The following is a 19,920-nucleotide window of genomic DNA, read 5'->3' on the forward strand; positions in this document are numbered from 1 at the left end:
GCTTCAGTTTAACAATAAACCTCTTTTGTGCACCACCCTTCAACACTGTCTGCATTTGGGTCTCCCTCATCTTCCATCACAAACCCTAACAAAATATAGTGTTTCCTTAATTCCTGTCCAGTTCACTTATCTGTGTTTGGGTCCTGATTCCTCAAAACATGACAGAGGAGGTTTTCTTTGTGATGCCTTTATGAATTAACTCAGCAGATGTCATGCTACATCAATGTGCAATAATGTAACCACACAAGCAATTTAGTTTTGCGCTTGGATTTATGAAGTATATTTTAAAAATCCAAAATGACTGTATCAAAGTTAGCCAACCCTTCCAAGAAAATGCCCTTATTAAATCCACGGTTTTGCTCCAATAATTGCGCTCAAGAAGCTAACGATCCAAAGGCTGCTGGACCCCTGTATGAGGGACAATGAACACTTGTTAACAATGACAAACTAATAAGATGTGCTAGCAAGGCGCTATGGCTATATCAGTACCAGTGTGAAATTATCAGACTTTGAACAGCCTGTTGATGTACTGTAATCTATTTATGAGTAAAAACCAGGTGACTAGGTGTCCAAGATGATGAGTGAGGACTCAGATAGGATGGGCTACAACCTGTCGACTGTTCTGAAATTGGAGGAAGTTCAGCTCAACTTAAAGGCACTAAATACTAAATACGAATGGGGGGGGGGGGGGGGGTTAGCTCAGAGGTACAGTGGTTGTATAGCAACTGAAGGGCTACTGGCTCAATCTGTTGGAGATGAGCCAGGAGTGACGCTCCCAGTCGTACTTTCTCCAATTATCCTCCCGTTATCTTAACAATGCTGATGTCCTTGAATGGAGCCAGCACAGACTGGTTTGCCTCAACACACACACACACACACACACACACACACACACACACACACACACACATCTTTGTTTGATTCAAAACATTTTGATTTGGAAAAATGGGGGGGGGGGGGGGGGGAATGACCCAATCCACAGCATTAAAGCTAGAGGTTGAAAAAAAGCAGAAATAAACAAGACTGCTTTAAGGCTAAAGTTTAAAAAGCCTCAGCAACAAAGTGTAGAAAATTCAGTGTGAGTGTTTGACATTATTAATGACTAGCAACAACCAGGAAGATCAGAGACCCCAACTGAGCGCCCCAGATGCTCCACCCTTGCCTCCTCCTTCCTACACCGAGGCTCAAGGGAAACCCACCAACACACTACACCAGTTATCTCGTGACAACCCATTTAGACATACGGGGAAAAGGACAGAACACCCTCCCCAAGGCCACATCATGGCACCAGTGGTGGTATTAAGTGGGGGATTATTGAATGCCAAGGAAACAGGGGAAGAAACTAGTACACTTATCAAGAAATCAATAGGCCCGGGAGTACAAAAGGGGACAGAGAATGTAAACAAATATATGAGGCTAGATGAAGATAGAAGGAGAGACAGCCAGGGTTCGGTAGTGGGCTTGATGATTGTGACTCCACAGGTCCCAAGACAGATGAGGAATTGAAAGTGACAGGCATTCAAGGGCCGCAAGGAAGTGGGGCTATTTCAGTGGGAGTGGAAGGTAGCGCTTGGAGGTCAGAATGTAGACAATATGAAGCAAATAACAATGCAACATAGAACCATTGCAGGAAAGAGAGGAACAGACTTTGGGGTTGAGGGAAAGAAGTAGATCAGCTAATACAGAAAAACTGGTGCAGCATAAAGATGTCACCCTGGATGACAATGCTACAGTTCTTAGAAAAGTTGAAACAGGAGGAAGCAGAGAAAGTACTGTAGGAGGAGAGAGAGAGAGAGAGAGAGGGAAATGAAGGGATGAGAAGACAGCAAAAGGAAGCGACACAAAGACAGTGAATCGGGAGATGAACAATAGCTTATTGAACTAGAGGGGAGCTAAGATACATGAAGGGCTAGGAAAGCAGAGACAACAAGGGGAAAATGTATACCACTGTGTGCAGAAAACTCAGTACATGATGCCCAATTCCATCCACTGACTCTCAGGGCCATGTACATTTTTTGGGATTTGACACAAATTTGGCTCTAGTTACAGGGATTGGTGGAAAAAATGGACCGCACATTGCAACAAGGGCTAGAAAAAGTATGTGCAAGTACGGATTGAAATGGCCATAGTGCTAATCTCCATCAGGTCAAGGCCCAACTCGGCTCATGATCTAACCCCAGGAGGGTGGGCTCGAACAAATCCTTAATTTTTGCCATTTACCATATCCTTGAGCAAGATGCTTTCTCAAATTGCTCCTGAGAAGCTCAGTCATTTGGCATGCTGAGGCTGCTGCCCCCCATGACCTGAACCAACCGGATTAGCGGAGGATGATGACAACGGTGAAGATGACGATGTGTGTGTGTGTGTCAGTATGTGATATCATTTCATTAATTTTTGTAAACATTACAAGGACTGCACAGCAGGTTATGTGCCATTGTCCTTCATAAATTATCCCTTGATTTTTTTCTACATGGGAGATCTGTTTTGATGCCAGTGGTTAGTGGTGTAGAGGCACTCAGTGTTTACACAGTGTACAGTCACATAAGCTGCAGCTGTGTGATGATTTTTTTTTTAATCTTCACATTGTCCTCTCTCTCAAGCTAAGATGCCTCCCCCAAATTCTGAACAAGATATCAAATGATAAAACACGTACGACTACTGATAATAATATCTTTGTCGTCATCCTCCACTTATCCAGGTCCGGGTCGCGGGAGCAGCAGCCTCAGCAAGGAAACCCAGACTGCCCTCTACCCAGCCACTTCCATCAGCTCTTCCGAGGGAATCCTGAGGCATTCCCAGGCCAGACAAAATATATGATGAGATACAGAGAGATATCCTGGAACAGTCACTTTATCTTGGTGGTATGTGCTCTAAGGACCCGAGAAGCTATGTGGTTTGGGGCATTTTGGACCTGGTAGGGTGTCCCAAGACAGACTGGTCCTAGACGAAGGGCCAGACAAAGAATGGTTCACAAGACTTCATGGGAAGCAAAAGAAAAAAAACAGACATTCTGGACCCAGCTCGGAGAGCCCTGGAGCCGGGCCCAGGGTAGGGGCCAGTGGGCAAGTGCCTGGTGGCTGGGCCTTCGCCCATGGAGTTACATGGACTTATCCGTCCGTGAGCTCACCAGCGGCAGGTGGAATCAGAAAGGTCCAATGCAATATGGTTTGGCCAGCAGACCTAACTCTTGGCAGTCTGATCACCAGACATAATAATATGAATAATAATGATAATTTGCTAATTATATCCATGTATAAAATCTTTTGAATTTCGTGATGCTGTTTGTCCTCAAGACCTGCCTTAAGAATAAAACACACCCAATATACAACATTAAAGCAAGACCAATATTACAGGCTCCAAGAGTCTCTAGGTCTGCTGCAAAGTGAGTAAGAAGGGAAAATGATCAGACATAGATTTGGACCAAGATCTCCCATATGCAACATTGTTATAACAACTAGGGGTGCGCCGATACCACTTTTTCCCCAAAATGAGTAGTGTATGAGTACTTGCATTTCAGCACTCACTGATACCGAGTACTTAAATCATTACACATAAAGTTACTCTGACTTTTTAAAAATTTTTCCAGTCTGACATTTTACATAAGTGCTTTAAACATGGCACTGCCACACATATTACCAAAGAACCTGAGGGCAAACTTGTCACTTTCTGTGTCTGTTTTTAACAGCTTTGCCACATATTTAACTTAAAGTCTTACACAACATATTCATTCAACCAACATAAAACTGTGGCTGAGTACCTCAAGTGATCAACATGTCATTACAAATTCTGTCTGTGAGGATTAAACTGATTTTTCATAAGTGAGAGGCAGGTTCTTTTTGATGAAAAGAAGAATCTCAACATTTTCAGCTATGAGCCTGTTGTGTTTTTCATCAACTACGTGGGATACTGAGCTGAACAGTCTTTCACTATTCACGCTGCTGCATGGGGCTGACAGGTATCTCTTTGACATTTGAGCCAGAACTGGGAATCACACTCTGTGAGTATTGTAGAGGGTTTTCCTCTCGAGCAGTTGTGGTCTCACCAAGATAAGTCTCAAGCTGAAAGGCAGCTCCCACTGGTACAAGGCCCGGTGATGTTGATTCCCGCTCACCTGCTATTTCATCAAACAAACTGTCCAGACTGCTGCTGGCTTGCACCTTACAAATCTTTCTAACAAGTGATTCCCCATGATCCTCCTGCTTGTCTGCCTCTCCTATTGACATCCTCCACAGCTCCAGTGTCAGCATCTCCTTGGCCACTGTAGCAGGGTCAACATTTGAGAAAAAGCAATCTTTGAACCTAAAAAAGCAGTAAAAATATTTTTGCTGGTTAAAAATAGACGCACAAAGACAGACATACACTGGACACAGACAGACAGACACACAGACAGACAGATACACACACTGGACACAAACAGGCGCACACACACACACTGGATAGACACACACAGACAGACATTTACACACACACTAGACACAGACTGACAGATACACACACACTGGACACAGATAGGCGCGCGCACACACACTCTCTCTCTCTCTCTCTCTCTCTCTCTCTCTCTCTCTTCACCTCGGATCGAGAAGAGTCACGATGCAGTACAGTGGATTTTTTTTCCCCTTTACTCAGGCGCACCTGGATGGCTGCAGTCAAAGTTGCCTTCATGCCTTTAGTGCCATGGTCCTCGTCCATGTGTTTGGTCAATAGTCTCATAAGCACAGTTATAGCAGGAATGACATCAGATGCAAGTGCATCACCTAAGCTCACTTTTCGGGTTAGTTCCTCAAATGGAGCAAGCACAGATAAAGTTTTCTCAAAAAGTGACCACTGATGAGCGGTGAGGGTGAGATTTCCAGGAAACTTGTACTCTGACCCAAATATTTCAAGGGCCCTCTTCTGCTCAATGAGAGACTGGAGCATATAAAAAGTACTGTTCCAGCGTGTCGAAACATCTTGTTGGAGTCTTACAACAGGCTGGTTGAGTTGCACTTGTATGTCCTCCAGGTGAGAGTAGGCTAACACGGCTTGTTTAAAATGTCCTACAATTTTTCGTCCCACTGCCACTGTGTCAGCAACGCGTCTCTGAGCCAGCAGCCCCTCGTTTACAACCAGCTGAAGGCTGTGAGCGACACAGGGGAGGCTCGGAAGCTCTGCCTCACTCATGGCTTTCACCATGTTCTTCGCATTATCTCACAGCACAACATGGACTGCACTTTTATGAATGCCCCATGTCTGAAGCACAACATTAAACTCATCTGCAATAGCTTGGCCGGTGTGCAAGCCTCTGAATTGTTTTGCATGCAGGATGGCCCTCTGCAGCTTAAAATCATCATCGATCCACTGTGCAGTCAGACTGATGAGACATTGGGCTTACGCTGCTGCTCCAAATGTCCGTGGTGAAACTTAATGCTTTAACATCTTGCAACAGGTTGTGGATGTGTTTTGTTTACGAAATTGTGCTGTTTCAGGAGCACAGTGTTAGTGATATGGGTATGGCTAGGAATCTTGTACCTTGGCTCTAGTGTAAAACGCTGGAACCCCAAATTATATACCATGGACAGTGCCTGGTCTGCAAGAGCATCTGTAATTTTGACCGCATGTGGGTTATGTCTGGACATTTTCTCACACTTAGCTAGCGTCTGCTGCAAAGTTTGTTGTAGCTTGTCGGTGTCGCAGGTGAACTCAAATGTTTAATTAAGTTACTTGTGCTGTAAGTGGAAGATTTTGTCCCTCCTCTAGAGAGTTAGACATAATTTGCATTCTGCCTGGTTTTTGTTGCTCTCTTTTACCAGGAAATATTTTCACACTGCTCACATGGCTCCACTGCCCATCTTGCAGTCAACTGCTGTAAACTGCTGCTGCCATAAAGTGGTATCGGTGTCGTGGTATCAGTGGCAATTTTATGAGTACAAGTAGAGTACTTATGCCTGGTATCGGTGAATCCTTACAACAACTATGCTGAAATATGTATCATGGTAATGTTAATGCAGTAAGTTTATTTGGAGTCCAGTGATGTGTATTAAGCAACCTGTTATTGGGGCTGCAGCTTGTCAAATATGAGTACACAGTCATCTGGGGAGCACATGGTGGCGCAAAAGACTGTACAGTGGGTGAAATCTAGGGCAGACACTTAATAGCAACCAGAAGCAATGCCAGCTGTAAAACTGGTCTACAAAACTGCTTCCTGTGGAAACACTAAGGAGCTGTTGTGCACACGCACGCACGCACACACACACACACACACACACACACACACACACCATATATGTTGCACTTTAAACGAGCTATACACAAAATCATTTCACTGCTAGATTCTGTAGATGTGGACAACATGAACATCAAAACACACAGTTGCAGGAGCCATATTTCCATTTCCCCCTCACCTTCTCCTTGCTCTCCAATGAGGATATACCAGGCCATTTTGTGAGGTGGTTCTACTGTATGGGTCTTATCCCAGGGTATACACGAATGTCTCCTGAACCACAATGAATTAGATGTTCTCTGTCTTGTGTGTCTGCATGATAGCTGAAAACCCACAGAGATCCATCCATCCATTTTCTACCGCTTATTCCTGTTACGGGTGCGGGGGGTCTGCAGCCAATCCCAGCAGCTTTCGGGCAAGAGGCGGGGTTCACCCTGGACAGGTCGCCAGTCCATCGCAGGGCCAACATATATTGACAGACAACCATTCACACTCACATTCATACCTACGGTCAATTTAGAGTATCAATTAGCCTCGTCCCCAATTGCATGTCTTTGGACGGCGGGAAGAAGCCGGAGTACCCGGAGAGAACCCACGCAGGCACAGGGAGAACATGGAGACTCCACACAGAAAGATCCTGTGCCAGAGCCAGGATTCAAACCCGGAACCTTCATGCTGTGAGGCAACAGTGCTAACCACTGCACTGCGGTGCCACCTCACATAGAAATAAACTGTATATATCAAGAGTGTACATGACTGGCCTGCAATGTGAATATAATTTAATTAAAGATATTTGTAACATGAAACCCCATATACATAAAAGGAGGGAGAATGACATAATTTGTCCTAGGAAGCATGAAGTGGATATTTTATATATTCATTGGCTTGTTCTGGCTAATTTCGCTTACAAATACACTCCTGATCAAAATCTTAAGACCAGTTAAAAAATTGCATGAATTTACATTTTGCACTGTTGGATCTTAGGAAGGTTCTAAGTAGAGCTTCAAAATGCAAAAAGAGGAAATGGGAACAAGAGACCAAAAGTTGGGAGCAGGCAATTTATTGAAAACAAAACTTTAACTGAAATAGGCTGTTCATCAGCTGATCAAAAGTTAAAGACCACAGCCTGTAAAAGCCAAAATCTGTGCAAAAATTTGGATTCCATGTCATTTCCTGACAAGTAATCACACAGTAAAGATCTCTTGATGACAAAGGCAAAAAAGCTCACTGTCTTCGAACGTGGTAGGATTGTTGAGCTGCATAAACATGGCCTCTCACAACGTGCCATTGTTGCTGAGGTTGGACACAGTAAGACAGTTATTCTGCATTTCTTAAAAGATACTGAAGGTTATGGAAAAAAAAAATCAAATGATAGACCCAAATCAGTCTCACCAGAGCAGAGCCGGAGTATTGGAATGTCTGTCCGTCAAGACACGGGACGATCCTCGTCCCAAATTAAGGTGGTGGTGGTGCTGACTGCAGCCAATAACCATCAGACAGTATCTGCGAAGGAAGGGCTTCAAAAACAAAAAACGTCTTCAAAGGCCATGTCTCCTTCAACGCCCCAAAATTGCCCGTTTGGACTTTGCAAGGGAGCACCAAACATGGGACATTCAAAGGTGGAAGAAAGTTTTATTCTCTGACGAGAAAAAATTTAACCTTGATGGTCCTGATGGCTTCCAATATTACGGGTATGACAAGGAGATGTCACCTGAGATGTTTTCTACGCGACACAGTGGAGGGGGCGCCATCATGATCTGGGGTAATTTTTCCTTCAATGGAACAATGGAGCTCCAGGTTGTGCAGGGGTGTCAAACAGCAGCTGGCTATGTTGAGATGTTGCAGCGGGCATCCCTCATGACTGAGGGCCTTTGCCTGTGTGGTAATGACTAAGTTTTTCAGCAGGACAATGCAGCAATTCATCATAACCATCTGAGACCAAGAATTTTTTCCAGGAGAATAACATCACTCTTTTGAATCATCCTGCATGTTCCACTGATCTAAATCCAACTGAGAACATTTGGGGATGGATGGCAAGGGAAATTTACAAAAATGGATCAGTTCCAGACAGTGGATTCCCTTCATGAAGCCATCTTCACCACTTGGAACAACATTCCCACTAGCCTTTTGGAAACACTTACATCAAGCATGCCAAAACTAATTTTTGAAGTGATCAACAATAATGGTGGAGCGACTCATTCCTGAGTCAGGTTTTGACACTTTAATTTCTGTTTTAGGGAGTTTTCAGGTTCTTTTGAGCTGTGGTCTTAAACTTTCAATCAGCTGATGAACAGCCTATTTCAGTTAAACTGTTGTTTTTCAATAAATTGCCTTCCTGCCTTCGGATCTCTTGTTCCCATTTCTTCTTTTTGCATTTTGAAGCTCTTCTTAGAACCTGCTTAAGATCCAACAGGGCAAAATGTAAATTCTTGCAATTTTGGTGAAGCCTCTCCTTTGATTTTTTACATTTGGCTTTGTAATAAACACTTGAATAAAAATGGAATTAATATAACTGGGTTTAATTATAATAACATTTAGATTTAACAGGCAATACTCACAGGACAAGAATATGTTGGAGAAAAAAATGTCATTTGTGACTGAAGACATCTAGAGTTGGCCAAATGCATTAACTCCAGTTTAAGGAGGAGGCTGTGGAAACAGTGAGGAAACGCCTACAGCTGGACAACACCCTCAGCAACAGGACCAACCTCAATCCGGACCAAATCTGCCAACTTCTGGACCTTTGCCTGAACACAACTTACTTCCAGTACAGAGGGAAGTTTTTCAGGCAAAAACACGGCTGTGCCATGGGTTCTCCCGTATCTCCTATCGTGGCCAACCTATACATGGAAGAGGTGGAACAGAGGGCCCTGACTTCCTTCAGTGGACCCTCCCCCACCCACTGGTTCCGATACATTGATGACACCTGGGTGAAGATCAAGGTTCAGGAGATACAACCGTTTACAGCACACATCAACTCGGTAGACGTCAACATCAAGTTCACCAGAGAGGATGTGAAAGACAACCATCTGCCCTTTTTGGACTGCGACGTCTACATTCAAGAGGACAGGAGCCTGAGGGTGGATGTGTACAGGAAACCCACCCACACTGACCAATACTTGCTTTTTGACTCTCACCATCCTCTGGAGCACAAGTTAGGTGTCATCAGGACGCTGCAACACCGAGCGGAGACCATCCCCACCAGTGTCCAAGGCCGGAAAAAAGAACAGCAGCATCTGAAAAGAGCACTTAAAACTTGTGGCTTCCCAGACTGGACCTTTGTAAAATCCTCTTCCAGGTCCAGAAAGGAGGAGAGCTCCAGGAGGAGGGAAGATGAAGAAGGCAGGAGAAAAAACATAGTGATCCCCTATGTGGCAGGGGTTTCTGAGAAATTAAGGAGAATCTATAACAAGCACCGCATCCCTGTGTCTTTTAAACCAGACAACACTCTGAGACAAAGACTGGTTCACCCCAAAGATCCCACCCCTCACAGCCAGAAAAGCAATCTGGTATACGCTGTCAGATGCAGTGAGGCCTGCACGGATCTCTACATAGGGGAAACCAAACAGCCCCTCAACAAGTGCATGGCCTAACATAGAAGAGCCAACTCTGGAGGACAGGACTCAGCGGTTTTCCTCCACCTCAAGGAGGAAAGCCACTCCTTCCAGGAGGACCATGTCCAAATCCTCGACAGAGAGGACAGATGGTTTGAAAGAGGAGTTAAAGAAGCCATCCACGTCAGGATAGAGAAACCATCTTTGAACAGAGGAGGTGGACTGCGACATTTCCTTTCACCTATTTACAACCAAGTCCTTTCAAAGCTTCCCCAAAGAGTTCAGCTGAAAGACCCATGTGGAACAGCTGCTGCCAGCACAGCCCATTAGCATCTGAGTGGTCGGTGAAACTCCCTAACGACCACCCCTGAAACTCCCTGACACCGCACAACGACTGTCGTTTGGGGAGGCCAGGTGAGTCTCGGGAGGGTCGTTTCCACCACAATAGCACTGACCACTCCCACATAGGTTTATAAGCTGGAGTTTCCACACTCTTCACTAGAACTGAAGAAGCCTCTCGGATGAGAGGTGAAACGTCTTCAAGATAAACTTACGTCCAGTTGACCAGATTTTACTTCGCTTCGATCTACGATGACCTGGATGAATGAGAACCTACACAGACAACTCCAGTTTAAGGTTAAGAAAAGGTAGGCAACCGAGAACATAAACATAACATTTGATATATTTGTCATGTTCTGTATTATGTTTATAGTTTGTTACATTTGACGAATATTGTTATGTTCAAGCTTGCTTGTTTGACTTTGAGGCCACCTCTGCTGTCAGTCTATATTCTGCATGTGTAGAACAAGCGTGACTAATGAGAGTGACAGTCATATTTACTCAAGTCAACACATCTTTGTATTTGCTCAAGCATGCACAGAAAAGTCCAAATGTTTTTGATACAGCGAACTGCCACAATTGATCAAAAAACTAAGACAGGGGTACGTGCACCTTCACTGACATCTCTATAAAGAGACAAGCAAAACTATGTTTTGAATTTTAGTTCATGTCATGCTGTCTCCAATCTTGACCAAACATTATGATAATAGGCATGAGATGAAGACAGAAGACCACACCCCGATATGGCTCTAAATGTTCCTCTCTAGCAAAAATGTCCATTATCCACCATTATGATAATCAAATACATCAAGTTTTAAAATCTTTAAAATATTTGACAATGTTTATGTTACAGAAAGTTGTGTTGAGCAAATTCAATATTTTTTTGGCAAATGATCAGTAAAATATATGAGTATCCATAAACAAATCCATGTATTTTTGTTTGTGAAAGACATATTCCTATGATTAAGTGGCAACGGTCTCGGACAGGGGTCGGCAACCTGCGGCTCTGGAGCCGCATGCGGCTCTTTCATCCTTGTGTTGCGGCTCTGCGTGGCTTGGGAAAATAAATTATAAGTGTCCGATTGAAGTGTATGTTATTTGTCTGAAAAACGTGTATCATGTCTTCTTATTAAGTCAAAGTTTTTAACTTCTTTCTTCAGACCTTGTGCAATTTCGGTGATCAGCATTCGCCTTCTTCAGAGACGTTTGACAGCACTCGACGCAGCCAGCATGCGCGGAAAGCCCAGCAACACCAAAACTGCGCAATATCTGAACAAAGTATTTTCTTTGTGTTTTTTCATTTGTTTAATTGTAGTTGTAAATTGTAAGATTATTGTGATCTTAAAATATTAAAATAAAATTATATATTTTCTGGACGATAAGCCGCTACCCCCCCCGCTTTTCCCCCTACTTTGAACGCTGCGGCTTATACAACGGTGCGTTGAATAAGCAGCAGCGTTTCTGGTAGGCTGGTTATATTTTAAACAGACGTTACTGCACCTTTAGGCCTACTGCTGTGTTACAGGCACTTTTAAAAAACACTTAATTAGTAGGGCTGCAACGATTAGTCGACGTTGTCGGCAAAAATCGATCATAGAAATAGTCGACAATGAATTCCATCGTCGACTATTGTCGCCAGACGTGTTTTTCCAACAGAGTGAGGCATCTCACTTGATTATAATCTCTGCCGAGAGTCACTCATGCACAGTCGCGTCTCTGTCTCTGAGCAGTAACATACAGAACTGGCGGCGTCAACATCAGGTACGCTCACCAAAACATCCAAAGTTTGGGAGCATTTGAGCCTGGATACGTCGAATAAAAAGAGTACTAGCAAAGTTTGCAAAGCAGACCTTGAGTGTCATGGCAGTACCTCGGTGATGCATGAACATTTAAAGAGAAAGCACGTCGGGCAGTTGAACAAAACGGAGTCTTAAGCCTCAGTGAGGCATTCAAGCCAGAACGGTTTTTATGACATACATTTTACGTTTTATAAGCGTATTTTCGGTATAAAAAAAGTTTACTTGATTTTGATTTAGTATTTATTTGCCTGTCCCTAAAAAATGGACTTGATCTTGGATTTATTTATTGATGGATTCATGTCTCTACTGACCAAGCACTGTGCCTAATTCGTTTTAGACAGGACATTTTTATTTAATTTTTGAACGAATCCGCAGTATGTTCAATAAAAGATGTATTTTTCACTGTACCCATCTTTCTTGTGTTTATTATCATTTGCCACATAATTAAAGCAACTTCATGCTAAATTTAAGAAGAAATAATAATTATCCGATTAGTCGACTAATAGTTTCAATAGTCAGTGACTAGTCGACTATTAAAATAGTCAGTTGCAGCCCTATTAATTAGGCATAGCCTCATCGAGCGCTGTAAGCTTTGTTTATGGTACGTGCGCTGAGAGCGCACCGTTTATTTCTACACAGTAAATACGTTTCGCTGTGAAAGTTTGTCTGAAACGCGATGTGTCATGTTATACAGTACAGTTTACACAGCACGGAAAATGTTCCGTAATATTATTATAAGTTATGTATAAATGCAACTTGTTGTTTGTAGGAAATGTTAACAAATGGGAAGCTTCCCGAAACAGCCCTCTCTTCCCTGACAATCCCCTCTGTGCACAAACCCTTACATATGGTAATTAAAACACCTGCGGCTTACAGTCCAGTGCGGCTTGTATATATACACATTTGTTTTTTAACCTAAATTTCACTGGTGTGGCTTATAGTCAGGTGCGCCTTATAGTCCGGAAATTACGGATATATTGTATTATTTTTAAAATATAAACCGTTCTGGCTCCCAGTGTTGTCTTTTCCATTGAAACCGGGTCGAAATGGCTCTTTGAGTGTTAAAGGTTGCCAACCCCTGGTCTAGGAAGTAAACATTGTTTTAATGAGGATTAGAAAATGTCCACAAAACTTCTTCTGGAGGCTACTTGTCCAGAGATGTCCTCTGAATTATCTCCATCCAATGATCTACAACATCTTTGAAGAAAGTTGTGTAACATTTATTGCACAACTCTGCCTGCCTTACTGGCACAACTGCATCCCAAGGGGGCTCAGGATTAATAAAAAAAAACCTACTCTGGGGAAATATGACAGTAGGTCCTGCAAAAAGTGATGTGATGTATTAAACAAATGCTCTCTAGACTTGGTGCTTTTCATCATTCAATTTACCAATGATGAACTATCCATCACCTTGTCTGAAATCACTGATCTGAAAAATGAGATCAAGACTAAATATAACTCAACAACTCCACGATATGAAGGATAGATGTTTAGAACTGATCTCTACATAAGAGATATACTGTATCTCAGAAGTTAAACTCAGAAAAACATGAGAGAGATTGTATCTACACCTGACTGACTGGTACACACCACTGCCCACACTGTCTCATTCCTCGCCCTCGGCACATGACAGAATGGTCTAACTAAAGGAGAAGACCCAGCAGACGATCCCCCCACACACACACACTTTGTTTTTTCCTTCTCTTGAGCTTTGTACCCCTCTGTTTATTTGCCTTTTTGATATCAAATACTCACGACTGATTGAACTCCCTTTGCCTGCCCGTCTGCATTTGGGTCTCAGTCCTCACCCTCGGCATGTGACACAAGCACTACTTAGTTTGTCAAAAGACAATCTTATTGTTATCAGAGGCGCTGACAAATGAGGCCAGTTGTTAATCAAAATAAGGAATCTTGGAGAACTCACTCGGAAATATATAAATGTTGGTCATTCCTTCAGTGGTTCCTCTATTTTTTAACCAATCAGCGGTCTCCTAGAGAGCTGATGATGCTCCTTCTAAACATTTTTATCTAACCTACAAGGTGGTAATTTTCCCTGTTAGAATTGTGTTCAGTATAGTGCAATGATTTATTAAAGGTGATGTCTTTCTGTAACATCTACTGCACATCTATCCATCCTGGGTGAGGGATCCCTCCTCTGTTTTTCTCTGTTAAAAGGATTTTCTATGGAGTTTTTCCTCAGTCGATGTGAGGCTCTGAGGACAGAGGATGTTGTTATGATGCCATGTAAAGCACTTTGAGACAAACTGTTTGTGAAAACGGGCTCTACAAATAAAATTGCCTTGCTTTGCCTTGCCTTTCTACATCCTCTTACTTATAAAAAAAAAAAACAACGAAAAAAATTCAATTAATTTAGTTGGACATAATATCCGTTCCTCAAATTTCAAGGCATTTAAGCTGTCCAAATATATCTGTTTTGGATCCTAGTTATGTGTGATGTCTTTATACTATATTTGCTTGTATCCTTTTAATGTAACGGCAGCTTTTTTGTACAGTGGATATTTGACAGAAGATTTCAGTATGTGACTCCTTGCCCTTTTGCCCTTTTTTGGTCCATTTATTGTTATTTATTGGAAATTAATGTCAATTAAAAAAATAAAGCGCTAATAGAAAGCTAACTACTTAGCTATGTGTCTGGTGTCAGTGCAGTGAACGTGCAATGCTCAGATGTTGCTTTTAAGATCTGCCTCTCTCTCAGGTGTAACACTTTCTGAGGTCTGTGTTCTTTCTTGAATTTTGGTGCTAGTACTTGGTTTTAGCCATGCCTTAAGAGGTCTGCTACCTTTTGCTGCTTCCTTGCACTCCTTCTCCTTCCTTTTCTGTATCCTTTCTTTTTTGGGCATCATGCTGCAGGCATAATCAACATGAATCGAGTTTAAATACAGATGGTAATATTTTAAACACAGACAAACTACAGCTTATATATATATATATATATATATATATATATATATATATATATATATATATATATATATATGTATGTGTGTGTGTGTGTGTATATATATATATACATACATATACATACATACATACATATACACACACACACACACACACACACACACACACACACATATATATATAAAAACTTTATAGGCCCGTCTAAACCTTGGACCTGTACCTCTGACCTGAAGTGAGGGAAATAGGCTATGATCTGCCAAAAATGAACCAAAAATAGAGCGTTTTTCTGAAAAATGAGGCGACCCATATTTAAGCAGGTTGAATAAATGGACAGCGACAAGACCAGAACTCACAGGTTCAAGTTGCTCCACTGTCACATCTCCTTAGTTATACATGGGGCAGCAGCTTCTCTCCCCCTCACTCACTTGTCCGCTTGCTGATGACAGCTGTGTGCTGAAACATCCATCCATCCATCCATTTTCTACCGCTTATCCTGTTAAGGCTTGCGGGGGGGCTGGAGCCTATCCCAGCAGCCTCCGGACAAGAGGCGGGGTTCACCCTGGACAGGTCACCAGTCCATTGCAGGGCCAATACATATAGACAGACAACCATTCACACAAACAGCCTACAGCCAATTTAGAGTATCAATCAGCCTAGTCCCCATTTGCATGTCTTGGAATGCTGGAGGAAGCCAGGGTGACTGGAGAGAACCCACACAGGCACAGGGAGAACATGTGAATTCCACACAGAAAGATTCTGTGACTAAGTCGGGGCTCAACCCTGGAACCTTCTTGCTGTGAGGCGACAGTGTTAACCACTGCAACACTTTGCTGCCAGTGCTAAAACATGTTTGTGTAATATTTTTGCCCTAAATAAATAAAAGTTACATGCATTTCATATTCATGAGTGCCAGTCTCTGTATTTTTTAACATTGTTTTAGTCACATGAGACTAACAGCTGTGTTTCTGGTGCTTCCTAATCATCATAATTACCGTAGTTTTGTTTCATCTGGTGGAAAACACCTCAAGTAACAGAGCACAAAACACTGTAGTACTGCTGAGTGTGCAAGCTGGTGGTCTTGTTCTTTGCACAGAGGCATCAGTAATATATCAGCTACATTATCAGACTTCAAGTTTCATACATTTGCACATTGCACAAAGGAGAGGTTTTGCCCTGAAGGCTTTCTGGCAGAGAGCCCCTTTTAACCCTCTGCTGAAAAAACATTAGGTTTAGAAAAACATGGCCTAGGCTACAATGAAACCTTTAACAAAGGATTTTTGTTCCAACAAACAGCCTGCCCTATGTTCCCTAAAACATCACATTTGTGAGAAAAGATGTACCTGCAGTCTTCCCGATGTTCAAGTACCCATCTTCAGAGACCTGTGAAGGACGGATATTAGAAATACAATAGTTTTACATTCATTTTGTTGCATGGTTTTTCATCTTTCTAATGGCAATAAACTTGGAAAAATATTCAAATTGTCCACATTTGGAATAGTTCTGAAATGTAGGACTTTAGCATTGTCCCATAACTTAATACTCAGTGTTGGTCAGGAGCAATGCTGGCTGTGTTTGCCCTATCAGGGTGGGGGTCACCACTAACACTGCCCTTTTTTTTTTTTTTTAGAGTAGAAGTGTTAAAAAATAAATTTAAAACTCCACTGAGAACATTTTTCTAGAAAAAAGTCCATATACTCTGATTTCTGCCCGCCACCCTGCCTGCCTGCCTAGCTGCCTCCTTGCCTACCTGCTTGTCTGTGGAGGGGTGGAGTCAACTGGGCCCAGGAAGAACACATTCAACTTTGGGACAGAGCCCCTGCTATTCCCAGTCAAATACAAGACAGAATTGAGTCAGATTAGCCACTTCGTAATTTCAATGATCTGCTGCAAAAAAGTATTTGTTTCAGATAAAAGTGACTGACCCCACATGCATCTTTTCACTATCTTGCTAAAATTATTATTTCTATTCATTTGACCATTTAGCACAACATATCTCCTGAACGACAGGGGTTAATCAATTTTTCAGAGTGGGTGGAGTGACTTTCGCATGAATGTGATATGTTCTTCAATATCCTGATAGATATTTCATCAGCCTGATCAAAAAAATAATTAAAAATGAAATTGCTTACAGGGCCACAAGATGGCCCCAAACAGAACATTAAAGTCTCGTATTCAAGGTATTTTATAACCATGATTTATATTCTTATTTTAAACGAAAAGGCTGTCAAAATGTATTGTTAATAGTACTCCTTATTTGAAAATAGGTCAGAAGGTCAGACTTCGAACTGCTGAGAATAGTCATGGATGGGCTGTTAAATGCCAGGTTGTATATTTTGTCTCTGTGCACATTTCCATGTATTAGACATTCAGAAGTTGAAAACCCTCTATGCAAATGTGACTTTACTTTTTTATTCATTATCATTCACTGAAAATACATGCTGTGTGTGTGTGTGTGTGTGTGTGTGAGAGAGAGAGAGAGAGAGAGAGAGAGAGATCCAGTGTATATCAAAGCCCTTCCTTCTTTTATCTTGATTTTCCACACAGGTGATGAGATGCCACATTAACATGGTCACCTTTCTTATGTAATGACATGTTTAATTATTATATCATTACATTCAAGCACAGGTTACTGACTGAGCTATGTATGATGCAGTATTCTTACCACTTGAAAGACCTGGAAATGGAATGTGATGACAGCATCAGATATTGTTCAGGATTATTTGTGCTAAATGGTCCATGAAAAGATTCTCACCTGCCTGAGTGACATGATATGAAGAGGTAAATTTATACTGGTGACCTCAATAAATGGTCATACTGTATGTGAGTGTGGTGCCAGCATGCAATTCAACCTCGAAAGGCGACAAAGTTTCCAGAGATAATACATGTCAAAAAACATTCAATGTTTTTTCTCCAGAAGAACTGATCATCAGCAACACAGCAGACAGTATCGAATGCGTCACATTTCCTGAAAGCTGTAAGGAAATATACTCGCTGAACTATCAGGACTGTTTGCGGGGGGAACAAGCTACATGACATACACCAGCTGTACAGAGAGCGAGCGGCTCACCTCCGTTGAGACGCGCACGGCCATCAGTAGATAGCAGGGCACGAACACTAGTACCACTTTCCCCCGGTCCATCCTGCGGACAAAACCATGTCCTCCTCGCCGCCACCGACCAGCTAGCTGCCCTTTGGAATCACTCAACGCGAATGGAGAGTAAAACGAGAAAACCGGGGCTGTGGGCCGCTCAGAACTGCAGACGGACGAGGCTGCCAGAGCTAAAAATGACGCGCTGTTGGCGAGGAGAGGAGTGGATCACCCCCCCCCCCCATTGACTTACACACACACGCACGCACACACACGCACGCACACACACACACAGCTGCAGCCCTTTTCAATCTGAAGTTTCTCATTAACCTGATAATTCTGGTTGCTCAGCTGATTCTTTTTTCTTCTCCAACTGGCAACATGTGGTTTTCAGGCTTGGAATGTGTATGAAGGCCCAAAGACAGTCTATTGTTCAAATGAAATGTAGTCCTCTTTGTATAGAGTCTGTTGATGAGGCACTCTATCTATCTATCTGTATCTATATCTATCTATCTATATGTGTGTGTGTGTGTGTGTGTGATATATCTATATCTATATCTATATATAGATATAGATATATATACACACACACATATATATATATATATATATATATATGTATGTGTGTGTTTTGACATTTTGACTCATACTTTTTCAATTTGAAGAATCTAAAATATAAAACATGCTTTCAAAGCATGTTTTATATTTTAGATCCTTCAAATTCAAAATGGCCACCCTTTGCTTTGATTAATCCCTTGGCTTTCTCTCGATGAGAGAAAGGTAATCACCTGAAATGTTTTTCCATCCTTCTTGAACGAGTTCTTACAGATGCTGAGCACTTGTTGGCTCTTTTACCTTCACTCTGGGGTCTGTCTCATCCCAAACCATCTTGATTGGGTTTAGGTCAGGTGATTGTGGAGGCCAGGTCATCTGGTGCAGCACTCCATCTCTCTCCTTCTTGGTCAAATAACCCTCACGCAGCCTGGAGGATTATTGTTCCTTTGAAAAATAAATGATGGTCCAATTTAACGCAAATCGGATGGGATGGTATGTTGCTGTAGGATGCTCTGGTAGCTATGCTGGTTCAGTGTGCCTTCAATTTTGAATAAATCCCCAATAGTGTCACCAGCAAAGCACCCCACACTATCCATTCACCTTTTCTGCGTCTCACAAAGATAAATTGGGTGGAACTGATGATCTAAAATTTGGACTCATCAGACCACAGCAAAGATTTCCACTGTTCCAATGTCCATTCCTTGTGTTTCTTGCCCCAAACAAATCTCTTCTGCTTGTTGCTTTTCCTTAGTCGTGGTTTCTTGAACCATAAAAGCCTAATTGGTGCAGTCTCCTCTGAACAGCTGATGCAGAGATGTGTCTTCCAGAACTCTGTCTGGCATTTATCTGGGCTCTAATCTGAGGTGCTGTTAACTCGCGATTTCTGAGGCTGGTGACTTGGATGAACTCATTCTTGGTCTTTCTTTCCTGGGGTGGTTCTCATGTGAACCAGTTTCGTCATAGTGCTTGATGGTTTTTGCAACTGCCCTTGGGGACACGTTCAAAATTTTTGCAGTTTTCCGGACTGACTGATCTTCAGTTCTTAAAGTAATGATGGACTTAGTCTCTCTTTGGTTAGCTAATTGTTTTTTGCCATAATATGAATAAAAGCTCCCATGCTCTGAAATACTGGACTCTGATGTCTTGGGGGACAATATCGCCTTCAGACCAAAAGCCCCCCCATCTATCCTTGTGCATCTGTGTTATGTTTGTCTATTGTCCATCTCACCCCCCTGTGTGTAGGCTCCGCAGAGCAACACTAAAAGGATACAATGTCATTGATTGGTTGACTGTTACATACATGATTGTCTTATTGGTCTCATCCTGAAGTGATGCATCATTGGGCCTTGGGTGCTTATGTCTCTATTCAAGTTTGGTAGATACTGACCACTGCAGACCAGGAAAACCAACAAAACCTGCAGGTTTTTGAGATGTTCTGACCTACTTTTTTAAGCATTGCAATTT

The 19,920-nt window shown here is 42.3% G+C and overlaps 1 protein-coding gene across 5 annotated transcripts in view; it reads right to left on the minus strand.

The window, feature by feature from the left end:
- LOC147247669 (neurotrypsin) overlaps window positions 1-18,078 on the minus strand; it is an 86,080-nt gene extending 68,002 nt beyond the window's left edge. For 4 of the 5 annotated variants that reach the window (XM_086180020.1, XM_086180017.1, XM_086180019.1 and 1 more), the window contains exons 1-2: window positions 17,881-18,078; window positions 16,154-16,193 (exon numbers count right to left, since the gene is read on the minus strand). In XM_086180020.1, coding sequence (XP_086036146.1) covers window positions 16,154-16,193; window positions 17,881-17,952 — 112 coding nt within the window. In that variant the 5' untranslated portion in view covers window positions 17,953-18,078. Of the gene's footprint in view, window positions 1-14,691; window positions 14,757-16,153; window positions 16,194-17,880 lie in introns of all 5 variants that reach the window. The other variant, XM_086180018.1, reaches the window with a different exon arrangement.
- Window positions 18,079-19,920: the final 1,842 nt, after the last annotated feature.

This window comes from Aulostomus chinensis, chromosome 16 (assembly GCF_037954235.1).
Source record: "Aulostomus chinensis isolate RoL2024-O1b breed Wild chromosome 16, RoL_Achi_v1.0, whole genome shotgun sequence".
Taxonomy (NCBI): domain Eukaryota; kingdom Metazoa; phylum Chordata; class Actinopteri; order Syngnathiformes; family Aulostomidae; genus Aulostomus; species Aulostomus chinensis.